General features: G+C 39.7%; 2 protein-coding genes across 3 annotated transcripts; both read right to left on the reverse strand.

Moving 5' to 3' along the window:
* Positions 1-735: 735 nt before the first annotated feature.
* Positions 736-11,758, reverse strand: cUnh3orf18 (chromosome Un C3orf18 homolog). Of its 2 annotated transcripts, none has more exons than XM_080424335.1 (5): positions 11,430-11,758; positions 7,972-8,396; positions 7,483-7,508; positions 7,125-7,242; positions 736-2,685 (listed from the first exon to the last, which is right to left on the reverse strand). In XM_080424335.1, the coding sequence occupies exons 2-5, from the start codon at positions 8,236-8,238 to the stop codon at positions 2,605-2,607; spliced, it is 492 nt and encodes a 163-aa protein (XP_080280461.1). In that variant the 5' UTR covers positions 8,239-8,396; positions 11,430-11,758; the 3' UTR covers positions 736-2,604. The 2 variants fall into 2 exon arrangements, with proteins under 2 accessions (XP_080280461.1, XP_080280462.1); XM_080424336.1 differs by having other exon boundaries at positions 11,675-11,742.
* Positions 11,759-13,110: 1,352 nt separating this feature from the next.
* Positions 13,111-16,199, reverse strand: LOC308081518 (calglandulin-like). The gene is made up of 5 exons (XM_080423182.1): positions 16,078-16,199; positions 15,388-15,562; positions 13,993-14,137; positions 13,762-13,862; positions 13,111-13,242 (listed from the first exon to the last, which is right to left on the reverse strand). Exons 1-5 carry the CDS (start codon positions 16,078-16,080, stop codon positions 13,199-13,201), a joined length of 468 nt encoding a protein of 155 aa, XP_080279308.1. The 5' UTR covers positions 16,081-16,199; the 3' UTR covers positions 13,111-13,198.
* Between the last annotated feature and the right edge of the window lie 796 nt (positions 16,200-16,995).

The following is a 16,995-nucleotide window of genomic DNA, read 5'->3' on the forward strand; positions in this document are numbered from 1 at the left end:
CTTGAGAAATGATCTTTGTCACTGTTGCTTCTTCTAACTGTCGTTTTGTAATTCTGTACTGCCGGAATTATACTTTGTCATATGATGGTGTCGCGTGCTGAATATAGCAGATCTAAACTCACAACACGTTGCATCCGCGACGCGTTGTGAGCTTGCAGGTCTGCTATTTTTGGTGCATGATGATGTCTGTTCCTTTTCTCACCCTCTAAAACTTCAAGGGCAACTTCACCAGCGTAACCTGAATCCTGTCGTACTGTAGTGAGGAGAAAAGCATCACTATTGGGGGAAAAAACTGTATGTCCATATTTCAATTATGTTTTTTCGTAATGAATGCACTACTTGGTCACACAAGAGTGTCTCACAAAAGTAGTGAAAACGGCAGAGCTACGGCTATTCTCACTATTTTAAAATGTTTTTTAAAATAATAATTTAAAAAAGAACGGTTTTGGACATACAAGGTTTCCACCCGACAGCTTCGAAATACGAAGATAACCGAGCTACTGTAGAGTGTCGACAGCATATGGCCTACATCAGTGTTTCCCAAACAATGGGCCGGGACCCATTTTTCGATCATGGATTCATTTTTGTGGGTCTCGAGTAAATATCCCTTTTTGATATTGCTTTTTTCCAAGCTATTTTGTATTATTATGTCAACAGTCCCCCCCCCCTCCCCTACAAACAAAATCTAACATTTTTCAAAAGCATTCAAGAAACCTTACCCCCCCCCCCCCACCCCCCCTTCCAAAAGAAGTTCCATAAATTAAAGTAAAGTAATAGAAATAGTGACAATAGGCAATCTACAAGCTCACAAACACGTCAAATCGTGGGCTTGAAGATGTATTTTTGTAAGTTTGGGTCCCAGGGAGACACCAAATTTCTCTTTGGGGTCTGGAGCTGAAAGGTTTGGGAAACACTGGTCTACGTAATATGCATTGGAATGTGTGGTTTTACGTAGACCAGCGGAGATATTCAAGCCCCTTTGAGAGCCAGCTTTGAGTGTTATGTCAGATTCTCACAACAGAATGATAGGATTCAGGTTATAAAAGATGGCAAAATACACCTGGCAAACCCGTGGTATAGATTTTGTTACAATTCTTTACTGTGCGACTTGTGTAACTGCAACTTCTATCTAATTTCCTTTTAATAAAAATTTCACACAATCTCTTTTTTTCATGGTTGCAAATGGAAAAACACTGCATCCTAGTGTTGAATAGAAGAAAAAAAAGTTTAAAGTGTCACTGAAACCAGCACTGTTTCATTCCTCAACAGAGAAGAAAGAAAGGATGATTAGAAGGGTGAGGGTTCTCTCCAAGATGGAACCCATAAAACAACTTCAGTGTTAAAGCTCAACGGTACCCAGAGGGCCAGAGCCTTAATGCCACAAAAAAACTATGCAAAACATTTTATACTATGTTCTTGTCAAACACATGGAAGTAGGGATGGGACGATAATTGTTCTTATGGTGATAAAAAACACTTGTATCATATCGCAGAGATTTTAATGAATCATGAATGGAATCAATTAGCTTTTGCTGAGCTGCATACATCCGGTACCACTTAAACCCACTATACTTAGTAAAACTTGGTACGCTCTTTTTTCACTCTACACCAAATCTCTTTGCCAAACATAGCCGATCTACTAGCTCACTGTGAGCTTGTAGATAGGCTATTTTTGGCATACATTACCCCCAGAATAGGGATGCTGGGGTGCAAGTGGTTAACAAAAGTGGAATTTTAAGATTATCACGATAATATCCTTAATCGCAATTATTTTGGCCACAATAACATAACGTGACATGAAATGTTTATTATCGTCCCATCTTTACATGGAAGTACATCTATGTGCAGAGGAACGTGACTGACAAGCACTCAAGACATTTCAACAGCAATGACACCAAGGTAATTCCACAAAAACAGGGCATTACAGTGTAGAGCCCGACACCGATCCCAATTTCCCGAGTCCAAACCACCAACTACCGATTTTGACCGATATTTTGTCAAAAAGTGTGACATTTTCTAATCAATTTGAAGAACTTAGATTTGATTGAAGTTTCTATTGGAATTTATTTAATTTAAACACCTATTCAAAGATGTTGTTGTGAGCTTGTAGATCTGCTATTTTAGAATCTTTTTGAAAACTTTTGAACATTTTCACCAAGAATGCCCAAGAAAGACCAAAATATAGGGATGGAAAGGTTGAAAGTGGTTACAAAATCGGGACACCTCGATTGCATAACTGCCGGTAACGATGTTGTCAAAAAGGTCAAATGATTACCACTATATCGGTCGGGCTCTATTACAGTGCCTTTGTGTGCCAAAAGATTAACAGTGCTCGATCAAACATGACGTCACCCCGAAATATTACATTTTTATTCACCAAAGACATTATTTCTAGACAGAAGTGATTGTGAAACCATGAAACTAGTGGGAGACTTACAATTTCAAACCAGGCAAAAGAATGCTATTCAAGACCCCCACAAAAAAACACTTGTATCCAATTTTCCCTTTTTTTTCTTCCTGAGCTACACACACCTCCATGATTGGGAGGGTAACCGTCCATCCAACCGTCCCCATAAAGCCCAGACTGACGTCTGGAAGAGTGCCGTTAAGCGTTGAGAGCGTTCGCTACATCTGTGAAGACCAGTCGACTGGGCCGCTGTGTCGTCCCTTGGGAGGTTGTGAGAGTCTGCAGATGAAAGGGGGGGAGGGGGGTGTTGGTTTGGGGGGGTGAAGGGATTGGGAATTGGGGGACAAAACAGTAAAACTGTAAGTGACAGGCATTACACACTTAAGCCGCCCTATATACTTTGTTGTACGACGAATAGTAAAAACAGCTGATCTAATAGATCTGCCATTTCTCAATTTCACAAGGACAACTGAACAATGTTTCCTGGTGGAGGCGATATTGTACTTTATGTCCTACATACACTACAATACAATAGAGAAACCGTAGATTCAGTTCAATAATTGCCTTCGCCACATCTGTTTCTCCCACTGTCTATTATTATTTGAGGGAGGTCATTCTGTTTTGTTTTGTTTTTGCAATGAATCATTTAAGAATGTAATTACTGTGAGATTAGAATGGAAAATAGATAAATATAACCAGAACAGAATAATTTTAAGGAGAAGTACTTGACGGTAGGAACAAAACGGAAAAAGGAAAAGATGTTAAAGATTATATGTAGTATATTATGTGGACTTAAAGATGAGCTGAAATGAAAAGAATATGTTTTTCACCAGTCAGTCATATCGGGGACCTACAGCAGTTAACAATATATGCCAGACATTTTATTATATAACTTTTTATATCAAAAGAAGATATAACAATCTAGATCTTATCTAGATTGCTTCCTGTCAAACAAAAGCATCATGTGTGCTTACTTCAACAGTTACCAAACCATTTCATCCAATAATATCACAGCATCCATCCTTCAAACGTCAATCAATATTCCACACAGGAATGTTTCATTATTCTACAGACACCAGATGGCAGTGTTGCAGGTTGAACGTAAACAAACATGGCGGAAGCGTGATACAAAATAATTATAGCAAACAGAGACTTTATACAGCACTGCCTTGCTTGGTATGTTTGACTTTGTGCTGCGAGCGAGGTGAACCTCCAGGCGGACCACGGTACTCCCGCGAACTGCCTATTCCCATATTGTTGAAGCAAGGGGGCGGGGCTGGCGGGGCTGGGAGAGAGTCAGCGCACTGAAGTCAACGCACAGACTACTGTGTTGTTGACGGACAACGGATGCACGCTTATGAGAAACAACAGAAATAAAACCTGGCAAAACAGTTGCGTGCATTAGTGCAAGATGAGGATAAAGGAAACAGTCAGTCTAAATGTCCAGCTTGCTAATTCTCGCCTACTACTACTACTTTTGTATTTTAAACTTTACATTTCTCTAAATATTGTAAACTTTCAGGACAGCCTAAGTACAAATATCAGTGAAGTCATTATTCAGGCCGACTTCACTGTAGGCTATTAATAGTAACCTTTTGTCCTGAAAGTTTATAATATTAAGAGAAAAAGTTTAAAATACAAAAGTAGTAGTAGGCGAGAATTAGCAAGCTGGACATTTAGACTGAATGTTTCCTTTATCCTCATCTTGCACTAATGCACGCAACTGTTTTGCCAGGTTTTATTTCTGTTGTTTCTCATAAGCGTGCATCCGTTGTCCGTCAACAACACAGTAGTCTGTGCCTTGACTTCAGTGCGCTGACTCTCTCCCAGCCCCGCCAGCCCCGCCCCCTTGCTTCAACAATATGGGAATAGGCAGTTCACGGTACTCCCCATGCACAGGATGCTTATAGCTGGTGTCTGGAGGTTTGCGAAATTGCATGTGGTTCAACCCCGCCCCATGTGTTTGGCTAAGACGCACAAAGCTCCTGTTTCTGTATGAAATATGTCACGAAACAGAAACTACACTCGAACGATAACTCGAAAATGCCATTTCAGCTCATCTTTAAAGGTAGAGATTGTGTGTGTGTGTGTGTGTGTGTGTGTGTGTGTGTGTGTGTGTGTGTGTGTGTGTGTGTGTGTGTGTGTGTGTGTGTGTGTGTGTGTGTGTGTGTGTGTGTGTGTGTGTGTGTGTGTGTGTGTGTGTGTGTGTGTGTGTGTGTGTGTGTGTGTGTGTGTTTGTGTGTTTGTGTGTCATTGACACGCACACAAAAACACATTCTGGGTTTCAAGTATCCTGACAATGAATGGTTTGAAGACATAGGTTAAACCAGTGGTTCTCAAAGTGGGGTCCAGGAACAGTCAGGGTTCCTTGAAGGGGTTCCAAATGGACCCTTACAGGTCTGTAACTCTGAGAGTTACAGAGTTATGGGGGTCCTTGAAATTAAAACGTTTGAGAACCACTGACTAACTATCTTTGTTCAGGATGTTGTAGTAAAGTGTATTTTGGTCGCATGTCGGTGTGGCTCAGGACAGGTATTTTGGGCGAGCGCCACCACCATGATACCAAACATAAAGGAGGCTTTAGGATCAGTGTGTGAAAGAACAGGTTCACGGAACATGGATAAAAAAAACACACAGTCATACTTTACCAGGTTTGGCTTTTTACCATTATGCCATTGTCAAAACTTTAAAAGAAACATGAAAGAAAATGGGAAATTATGACAGGAAAACAACCCTCCACATTAAAACAATGAAATGATAAAAAAATTAAAATAAATAAGGACTATACAATAGAGCTGTGCAATATTGATCAATTCAATATTACATAAACTTTTTGCTGATCATTTTATTTGACATACAATGACATTTTGGTAAACAATGATAGAATGTGTATATGATGACCAAACAGGTCACACTAAGCTAGAAAAAACGAATACGTTCATAACATAGCATCACTCTACAGTAAATGCAGTCTTTAAGAGACGGTTAAAGGAGAATTTCGTACTAGCCTTTTTCTTACCTTTATATGATATTATTATATCGTAGGACGAGTGTGGTACAGTAGAAAATAAACTCCAAACCCCCCCAAAAAAACTCCATCCCGAGTCCACCGCAGCTAAAAACCAGAGTGGATGGTCCATGCACTAGATCACGTATTTTTATCGCAATTTTTGTTTTTGTTTTGTTGATATCTGACGTTCATATTGACAGAAACCTAGCCACAGTGTTTTTGTCCCAAATGGGCCGGCTAAGTTTCTTAAGTTTCTGTCAATATGAGCGTCAGATACTAACAAATATAAATAAAATCGCAATAAAAATACTCGATCTAGCGCACGGATCCGCTCAGATTTTTTGCTGCGGTGGGCTCGGGAGGGAGTTCTGAAAACTTTCTACCGTACCACTCGTCCTAGGACATAATAACATCGTATAAAGGTAAGGAAAAGGCTAGAACGGAATTCTCCTTTAAGCTATAAGACATTGTGATCGTTATCTAGTCTAATTTCATATATATCGCCCAGCTCTATTTAACAGTTTCCAATTAATCAACATCCTAGAGAGAATATGGCAAAACATTATTATAACATACTATGAAACATAAATTCATGCATAGTATATTAAATGTGCAGATAAAACTCAAAATAAAGGAAAACACATACAGCCTTAACAGGACATTGTGTGGATTCTACAGGCATCTCCTGCCTTTGCCACCAGGGCTCCTGGACTTTGGAATGACCTGTCTGAGGAGATCACGACAGCACATTCAAGGCTCTCTTAAATCACCTCTTAAAACACACTTTCATAGACTTGCTTTTACTGCCTGATTACTGTTTTTGTGTTATTATTTTATGCTCTTTTATTGTTTCTGACACACTTTTTATCCTTTATTGCTAGGTTGGACAAACATACTCTCTCTCCATCAACTACTATAGCAAAAAAGCATGTTTTTCATTTGGCCCTTGTGGATAATAAAGGACATCTAATCTATATACCTCATTTGCTCACGTTTTCTTTATTTGAGCGGTTAGCTGTACTAATATCGAGCTACAGAATGCTTGCGAGCCATGTGGCCTACAGGGCAGGAGCCTACCGACCTGTTTCTGTAGCGTGAGGCGGCTTGATGTACAAGTACACCCCCTGGACATGACATGATGAGTCTTTGGTATGACCCGGCCAGGGAATCGAATCCCGACCTGGCGACCTCCAAATTTCAGGGGCGGACACTCTAACCACAAGGCCGCTGAGCTGGTTTTGAATGGTTAGGTGTATAATAACTTGCTAAAGTGTACACAATGTTTCTGTTGGAAGATCTGCCCGTCGTGGGCTTGTGGATCGGCTATTTTCGGTGAGAGTGTCCGGTGTGGAGTGGGGACGGTCAACCGGATGCGGCGTTTAAATCAACGTGTTGGTTTTATTTATTTATTTTATTACTACTGTTAATTTTTATGTTTTCTTTGAACATGGTGTGGAAATGTTTGGGTTGTGTATAGAATTGTGATAATTATGACTTAAAAGAGTTGGTGAGAGTGGGGTATACAGAGTTTACACGTTTACACAGCATCCTACTCCTTTTCGAACATTGATGTTCTGTTTTGTACTTTATTTGTTTTTAATTTATGTTTGAAATAAACTAAAATAAACTAATTCATTCATTCATTTGAACAGTTCAGGTGTACTATTAAAAGTGATACAGAATGGTTAGCTGCGTTGGAACAACTTACCTTGGCGTTGGGACCGGCCAGGCTATGATCCAACAGTTCCTGTTCCAGCAGGTCATCCTGTTCCTCCGCGGGGTCAAAGTTGTACATGGGCATGAGCTGGTGCCTCAGCTTCTCCAGCCTGCAAAGAGAGGTCAGAGGTCAAGAGCAGTATCACAGTATCGTTATTTATACCACGTCGTAGGACGGAGTCGCACGCCAGAAATAGCCGACCTACAAGCTCACTGTGAATCGGCTATTTTTGCCACGCGAAATCGGCGTCCAACAAATTATGAATCAAGCTTTTACAGTCCATAGTGAGATAAGTTAAGAGGGGTGATTCTACTGCATCTAGTGAAATGAAAAACAAATTAAACCTCACCGCTTCCGTTTCCGAATATACAGCATCTGAGAAAGAGACAGGGAGCCAAAAATGGAAGACATTTTTGTTATTTAATATCATGTATTTTATCATTATAACCAGTTCTCACATAATGACTAAAAACTCAATTCTTTTTACTTTATGATTGGCCAAAGACTCCATATTTAGTCTGTGGTCAGACTGAATATTGTATTTATTTTTTTATTACATTTTTTAATGTAGAACATTTTAGTGTCCAAAATCTAAAATAGGGATGCCATTCCCAGGGTGAATGTGATTGACAAATGTTTTACCCAATTGTCAAATTGTGATATAAATATAAATATTTGACCAGAAGAAGGATAAAACATATCCCCACTGGCCATAAAATAATGACCAGAGGGGGGATATCAAAAGAAGAGGCATAGATTTCACCCAGCAAACAAAACGCAGGATGTACTAATGCAATAGACACGACACGTAAATTAGATATTTTGACAGGTGTCTTACAATGGCCACTGCCAGTCCAATCACAGTGATGATGCCAAAGGGAACGAGCACAGAGATCCCCATCCCCGAGCCCTCATCTACCACTGCTGGAAGCTTGGTGGCATTGAAGCTGGTCTCATTTGTGGTTATGGTAACGGTCATTAACGTCGTCGCCCTGGAGGTGACATTGGCTCTGGCGTCGGTGGTCGTGGAAAGGAAAGGGACTGCGGAAGTGGCGGCAGTTGTGGAGAGGAAGCCAGCGGTTGTGTCGGCAGCAGTCACGGCCATGTTGGGTTGTAGTTGCTTTCAATCTCCTAAACGGCAGTTTTTCTGTCCCTCACTCTCCGGTAATGTGTCACATGGCAGACACAGGTTATCTCCCTCTGGCCTAGAGTCTGCTGAAGCATTAGAGATGCTTTGGCCATATATATCCTCTGGTGGAAAACCTGGTGGTTAGAAAAACAGACCGTTTCACATTATCAACAGGCTGGGCAATATGACTTCAAATCAATATCATGATTATTTAAAATGTTTGCCAATTGTTTATTTAAAAAAGAAAGACAATAGCAGATCTACAATCTCACAATGTGTTGTGATGCAATGCATTGTGAGCTATTTTAATATTTTTCTATGCCACAATTCTACAACAAAGTATAATACAATATAATAAGCGGTTAATTTTATTACAAAAAATCTCAAAGATTAACAACTTAACAATTAGGTTATCGGCTCTAAATATCGGTTTCAATATATTTTCAGTTAATTGTCCAGACCTACGTTATCAGCAGGGGCTTATCATGCCACCTGCAGGATTTGAACCTGGGTCTACGACATAAGACTATATTTCTACCGATCATGCAATAGTCAATCCCCACCTGGCAAGGGATATGAGCATTAAATTAAACTACTTGTCAACAGTACGTGTCCTACTCAAGTCGACTCTAGGGTTGAGCTTCATCAATGGAAGATTATGGATGGGAGACCACCTCCAACCACTGTAGGTGTACTAATTATATTGTATTAACATACTCTGCCATCCAGATTGGTTCAAATGAAAATGTATTAGAGCGTTCCAGCGCTAATAGTGTAGAATATGAATGGATCCTTACACTCAGTTTGCAGTGTATTTTCATATTACTCCACAATGCCTTTGATAAATTGTATGTTATGTAGGGAAATTACTGTCTGTTAATTTGTTTAGCTGCACTGAAGATTTGCATAGATTTCACAACCATGAACAAAAGAAAAAATATAGTAAGTAATTCAGAGAAACCCACCCACCCACTATTTCATTTGAACAAAACACACAAGTGGTTGTGCCAGCCACGGTTGTGGTGGGTGTTTTGGGCAGGATGTGGGCAATAGACGCAAGCACTGACGCAAAGTGTTAGAACACAGCAGGTAGAATTCAAGGAATACCAACCCAGCCATGTGTAACATCAACCAGTGTGGCACAAGCATGTTCACATTTCAATGTACAACTTGCACCCACGTACAGGTAACACTGTACATAGGTTCTATAAATACCCCCCCCCCCCCCCCCCACACACACACACACACACACACGCACACAGAGCACTAGTTATCATATGTTATTACATATGCATATATGCTGGGCTGGGACATATGTCAATATTGTATTGATAATGTGTTATGAGACTAAGGGTGCGTTCGAAAATACAGCACTGAGCGCACTGGCCAATACAAACTAATAGGCGAGTGTGCTCCGGTGCGTAATTTTCGAACGCGCCCTAGGTATCGTCTTGGAAAATCTTAGCACCAAAAATGTATCGCTATTTTTTATTTTATTGTTTTATAAATCAAAATTAAATTGATATCGATATTATCGTCACAATATCGATAGTTAGCTATTTGATCAAAAGTATATTTGATTTTGTCCATTTCGCACAGCAATATTCTTGTTGATATTATTGTTCCCAATTAAGACCTCTTTGTGTGTGGCTTAAAATCTTATATTATTTTGTGTGTCACAGAAATCAAAGGACAAGGCATCCATGATTCTGCTTTCCACAAAGCATCCTGCTTTCTGGCACTCTAATGAGGAACATGTGCAGCTGAAGCAGACAGACAACCAATCAGAACTCTGAGCCGATAGATTCTAGTCACTGTTGCCATGTCCGCTTGTTTTTCTGTAAAGTTGCTTGTAAATATTGGTAGTTGCGGGCTGGGTTTTTTTTGGGCTTGTTTCTAAAGTGTAGTTGCTTTTTTGGGCTTTGGGCTTGTTTCTAAAGTGTAGTTGCTTATTTGGGCTTGCTTCACAATTTTTACATTATTTTAACCAGTGGTTCTCAAATATTTTCATGTCATGGACCCCCAAATTATTATGTATTTGTCCCTAACCCCCATCTGAAAATGTTTTGTGCCAGGGAGCCCTGTACCAGATTTGTGTTGTTAGAATGTTTTTTTAAAAAATCTAAAATATTCCACATTTTATTTCAATGATTTTTTGAAAAAAGCAGATCTACAAGCTTACAGCGCATCACACCCCTATTTTCAAATAGCCAATGCATATAGGTTTAAAGTGCTCATGTGACCTATTTAGTCACTTTGGCTTGTTTTCCTAGTTGCTTATTTCTCACGCAAAATCTGGCAACACTGATTCTAGTCCTTGCTATTGTCCAATGAGGGAACAACAACCAAGTGAACCAACAGTACAAAGCCAGTCACCCAAGTCCATCCATACATTATTAAAGATCATACAAGATGGTTCATCATCTCTGTGTGGGAGACTATCGTTTTGTGGCCACATTCCTCAGCATTACTGATGCATGCATCATCATGACGTTTTGTTCCCCATGTCAACATGCATCACAGCCATCCTCTGCTGAGGAAGGCTATGTTTATAGCTAGTGTTGCCATGTCGGCTTATTATAAGCAACTTCGGGCTTTTCCCCCGTAAAGTTGCTTTTTTGTGGGTTTCTTTGCGGGGGTTTGGGCTTGCTTCTATAGTGTGCTTCCGATTATTTTTATTATTATTTAAACCAGTGGCTCTCAAATATTTTCATAAATGTTTTGTGCCAGGGAGCCCTGTACCAAATTTGTGTTGTAAGAAGGTTTCAAAAATATTTCCAATTTTTTTCCTTTTTATTTTTAAATAGCAGACCTACAAGCTATTTTCAAAAAGCCAATTTAAAGTGCTCATGTGGCCAATAATTTCCACCTAGTTGCTTATTTTGGGCTTGTTTTCCTAGACCTGGTTGCTTATTTCTCTCGCACAATCTGGCAACACTGTGTTTATAGCCCCTAAAATCTGATGATGTATACTTCGTCGCACGATGGTGTCACGCGCCGCAAATAGCCCCGATCTACAAGCTCACACACAGGCTATTTTCGGTTGCGCGACACCCCACGCGCAACCATGTATAAATCAGGCATCTAAATCCTGTCAAGCCAACCAACGTGACATTGCTCCTCCCTGGCCGCGCGCGGTCCTCTAGGATTAGCGGGTAAATACGTACCTTTAATTCATTATGTCAACTTCACACAGGAATCGGAGGCTAATAACAGGCAGGGATAGATTACGAAAGAGAAGGGATGATATTTTGGGGGAAAGAGGGAACGCTCCCTCCTCCTCGTCCTCTGCTTCTCCCCAGCAGCAGCAATGCAATTGCAGGCGCTACACAGATCGGTTGTTTACATATAAACCACAGCCATTTTCAGTCATGATGATCATGACCCCCTTATATTACACTCACACACACACATCATGCAACCCTATCCTGCACACAGATCCCCTGTCCCTGCCTGTTCTCCGGTTGCCGCCTCCTCCTCCTCCTTAAGATCAGTTCTCCTCCTCCTCCGCCTCCTCCGTCCGGCACGGTCTTGTGTTGTTACACATAATAATAGAAAGGATGCTGCCTGCAATGCAAACAGTGTTGCCAGGTTTTGCGAGAGAAACAAGCAACCGTGTCAAGGAAAACAAGCCCACTAGGCTACATCATGAGCCCTAAATACAAACCTATAATGCAGTGGCTATTTGAAAATAGCCGATCTACAAGCTCACAACGCGTCGCAATGAAAATGTGGAATATTTTTTGAAACATTGTTACACCTCAAAATGTGTGGGTCCCTGTTATCAAATATTTTCAGATGGGGGTCAGCAGACAAACACATGTTAATTTGGGGGTCCCTGACATGCAAATGTTTGAGAAACACTGGTTTAAACTTTAAACAACATCAGGAAACAAGCCCAAAATAAGCAACTACACTTTAGAAACAAGGCCAAAGTTGCTTATAATAAGCGGACATGGCAACACTGAATGCAAACCCACAGTGCTACCACCAGCCCCCTCCCCACTCACTGTGATTGGAGCAGTGGCATAAAGGTGTTCCGTGCGGTTGGCTCCCTCGGCTGTCTGTTATGGTTTTAGTGGGGATTGGAAATGGGATTTTTCATGGGTCTGCTCCATTATAACTCTATGGTCTGCTCAGCAGATGCTGCCTGGCTGGCTGGCTGTCAGGAGGACCATGAGGACCATGCAAATGACTGCATCCGGGTGGCTGAGCTGAGAGTTTAACCCGTTAATAACGGGTTAAACTCTCATCATAACGGTTATGATGATAGCTGCTCCCAGGCTCCCATCCAGCAAGGACTGGTCCTGAATTCACCCCAATACCAAAAACTGGCCATGGGTCTTCTTCCTCTTTTCTTTTTCTTTTTTAAATTTATGCTTGGTGTTCATACTTTAGGCTACCTTTAACATACTAATTAATATCAGTGAATATACACCAAAATGTAATTGAAATCATGAAATTATGAAAATATATTTACTTAACATCAAATTTGTTGAGATGTCTTGTCACAATTTGTCATAGACTCAATTATAATTAAGGATACTCAATGAAATATTTAAACAAGACACAAACATACACAGATTGCACAGCGGCCACTAGTACAGCTCACTTCAAAATAGGGCCCAGTTCTCTTGTATTCAATAAAAACACTCAGAAACACACAGAAAGTCTTTCATTGGAACTTTATAGATCACTAGCTGCTTAAGTGAAAGAGGATTTTACTACGCTACATTAAAAATATGTAGTTGGTGGTTTAATGAACCATGAACCGTTGTATGAACATCTGAATGATCATTTGAAGAAAAAAAACAGTAGCCTTGTTTTCTGACAGATGTACTGTATATGAAATAAATAGGCCTAAAAAGGCCTGATGTTTAAACCACCTGCAAAATGTCCACAATCCAAAGAAAGAGCTGCTCCTTTCACGTTAACATCAGCTCATCTTGAAGGAGTCGCCAGTCATCATGGCCACAAATTCTGAAACAGAAAGCATCAAATACATTGTTTAAATTTCCAGTCAAATTGTATCCCCCCCCGCCCTTCTAAAATCATATTTTAATAGTAAAATAAGGACTGAAATGTTGATTCCCATGACACAGCACACATTTATTTTATAGTTATACCTTATGTCATTATGACTCCGGTAGGGAGAAATGCTCTATTTGCATACTGTCATGGGTTATCCCCCCTAAATAGTGCCTACTGCATAATATCCTAACAATACACAATTTCTAAGAACAATAGGAACTGGAGGCAGCACTATACGGCAGACCAGCATTTGTTGTAGTAGATGAACATATCAATTATTTTCATAAAAAAATTAAGTAGTTACAGCCTTTAACCACTTATACTTAGGTGACCGGAGTCTGCCAAGCTCACAACACATCAAGACACATTGTCAGCTTGTAGATCTGCTATTTTCGCCAAATGTTCACCACCTCAGAATAGGGACGCTAGGGTTGATGTGGTTAATAAATTGGATTTGAGTCTTCATACCTTCATAATCTATTGTTCCATCTCCGTCTTTATCAGCCTCTTTCATCATCTGCTCTGCCTCTATCTCATTAAGCGGTTCTCCAGCATTCATTAATACATACCTGCAACAGAGTATGAAAGATAACAAAAACAGATAAAGTAAATGGTAGTAAATGTAAGGTTTCTCTTGTATGGAGGAGAGATTTGGGACTGGACCCATTGAAATACATTTCATATAGCCAGTGTTCTTACTTCAAAGTGTTCCACTCAATGTATCCTTTGGCCTCTTTGTCAAAAACTTTAAAAGCAGCGCGGAGTTCGGCATCTTGGTTCTTGGCTCTTTCATGGTACAACGCCATCAGACCCAGGAAGCTGTCACAGTTAAATGTTCCTTTGCCTGAAATATCCCAAAATATATCAAGTAAACACAACAAGTGCAAAAATGATAACAATTTTATAATATAACAAATAATATTTAATAGTTTCCAATTCTCTTACAGATTCTTCCGTCAAGTAGCTACAACACACTATCCTTTGCATAATGTTGAGATTACTACAAGGTTATCCTACAAGGAAAATAATTACACATCAACGAGGAAACTACTATTTGTCCCGGTAGGCCCTAGTTAAATGAAACCAACAAATATCAGAAAAGTAGTAATAAACATTTTAACATTTAGCTTTTAAAATGAGCTGGTTTTAATGGAGAGAATAAAACCTGAATCAATTATCCTCCTTCCCATTGTCACAACAGAATGTTGGTGCTTTGAAATTATATATAGCCTACATATTTTCCCTCTACATGAAGGCCAAATCACCCCAGACATCCAGGCACTGGATTAGATTTGGCTATGGAGGCTCACACTGGCTAAATATATTTGCTTCCTTGAGAGGGTTCACTTTAACATCAATTGCTGAAAATAACTACTGCAACTTCCCCTTTCTTCTGCACTATTTGGACAAACAAGAGACAAATGTAGAAATGATGGTTTCTTAGCCACAGAGAAAAGAAATGACTAGTGGAGTAAAGAGAATCAAGCACATTAACAGATGGACAGACCAAGAAACACTGACATCAGTGTTGAAAGGTGAAAGTGAATAACAGCAGTAAGGAATGGCGCAAAGCAGAAGTTATTCTATTCTAAATGCAGTTTGACGTGAACGGGTGTAGAACAATAGACAGTATATGTCATAAGACTGTTGTATATGAAAAGCCTGTTAATCACTTTCAATCTGGTGTCCCTTGGGCATGTCATTATAGGCGAAAGTTATCAAAAAAAATCTAAATGTGAAGAAGTATGGGCAAGACCACTTTGGTAGAGGTTTGGGTTGTGTAGTTACCTTGCCATGATGTAACTCCAAAGGCAAGAAATAAAAAATGATTGCTCCGTTGATTAGAAATTGATAATTCAAAATATGTTCCTCATTGACTTACAGTACAGTAAAGAGGCTCAGGAGGAGCTCTTTTAGCCGATAAACGAACGCAAACTAAGTTGATTCTGACAATATAGAACATCACCAAACCCGGTACTGTTTTTTTTTTAAATAAGAATGTCAACTCTATTTGAAGATTCGGATCCAGATCCACGGATCCCAATAAAATAAAATAATAAAATAATCGGCATCCCTAGATAATATTATAATTACCATCTTTGTCCACATCCTTGGCCATCTGGCTGAGCTCTCTTTTAGTGGGATTGATTCCCATTAAGCTCATCAGTCTCTCCAGCTCCTGCGTCTTGACGTCTCCATTTCCCTCCTCATCAAACATCTCAAAAACTCCCTTATACTCCTTGATCTGCTCTTGTGTCAGCTTGCTAGCCTTTATGATGAAAATACACAAATCAGGTATACTTGCCATTATTAAAGGAGTATCCTACAATCAGTGGTTCTCAAACTTTTTCATGTCAAGGACCCCCAAATTAATGTCTTAAAAAAGAAATCTATATTATGCCAAATCTTTAGCATTTCTTTCAAGATTTGTCCATATTTTTCAAGAACAGCAGATCTGCAATCTCTCAACGCATTGCATCTCAACGCGTTGTGAGATTGTGGATCGGCTACTTTTGAATACCTGAAGTATGAAGGTAACGTGGCTAAACAGAGTTTACTGCTAAAAAAAAATTAAAAAGTGCTGGGAACCCCTTGGAACCCTTTCAAGAGCCCCTGGGGCTCCCCGGACCTCACTTTGAGAACCACTCAAAGCACTACAAATCATGATTCTCCAAATACACAAGCATTAATTTAACAATGTAAGTTGTTTACCCACTGAATTGTCTTGATGTTGAATGACAAATTAATTGAAATATATATATATTTTTTAAAAGAGCTACTCACCATTTCTAGCAAGACAAACCGTTGTGTGAGAGATGTGTGAGTAAGGCTACTGGCAACTGAAACTTTAGGTAGACTAAATCGACATCTTCAAGATTACTCAAGGATCTCTGCTGTCCTTTCCCCAGAGTTTAGCCTGTATCAAGACCTTGTATGGAGTTTGGAGGTTGGGCTTACTGTTCACCCATGAGGAATCTTCAGAAAATGGAATTGCAATGAGGAATGTCTGGCGCTCCAAAACTTTCCTGAAGTTGACGGTAAAACGTGACACATCCTTCTCAAGGAAACCTATAGGCAAAAATGTTAAAAAGAATAACCCACAATGTATTAAATTACATAACATCACTGTTAGGTGGAAACCTCATATCTCCCAAACTGTGACTTTTCAGGAAATGGAAAAAAGAACCTGTGTTCCAATGGATCCATGATTATTTAGTCACAAGCTCTTGTTATTACTTTTCGATGGTTAAATATTTATAAAACCCACAGACAGACTTAACCACTTTAATTTTCACTTTCAACATTTTTCTAAAGCAGCAAAAATAGCTGATAGCCTTAGATCAGCTATATGTGCTACTTTTGATTGACACTGCATACGACAAAGTAGGGCAATAATACAATAATACAGGCAATAAACATTGAATTATGGAGATAGAAGGTTTATGCCTGACAGGGACGATAAACCGTTTGATGGTTGTTGCATGACCTCAGCATCACATGCAACTATGGGACCTGCAATTAGCTCTCTATGAGCCATGTTTTCAGCAGGTGCTGTGCGGTCCCCAGTGAATCCCATGCAATTTAGCCAACCAAATAAGGCAGTGTTTAACTGCCAAAAGTTATTTCCTACAGAGCACAGGGAACAAGGAGAATTTAAACATTTGTCATTAGAATTCCTTGACAGAGGGGGAAAGGAATTGA

The sequence above is a fragment of the Gymnoscopelus braueri genome, assembly GCF_963280865.1.
Source record: "Gymnoscopelus braueri genome assembly, chromosome: 3".
NCBI classification, from domain to species: Eukaryota; Metazoa; Chordata; class Actinopteri; order Myctophiformes; family Myctophidae; genus Gymnoscopelus; species Gymnoscopelus braueri.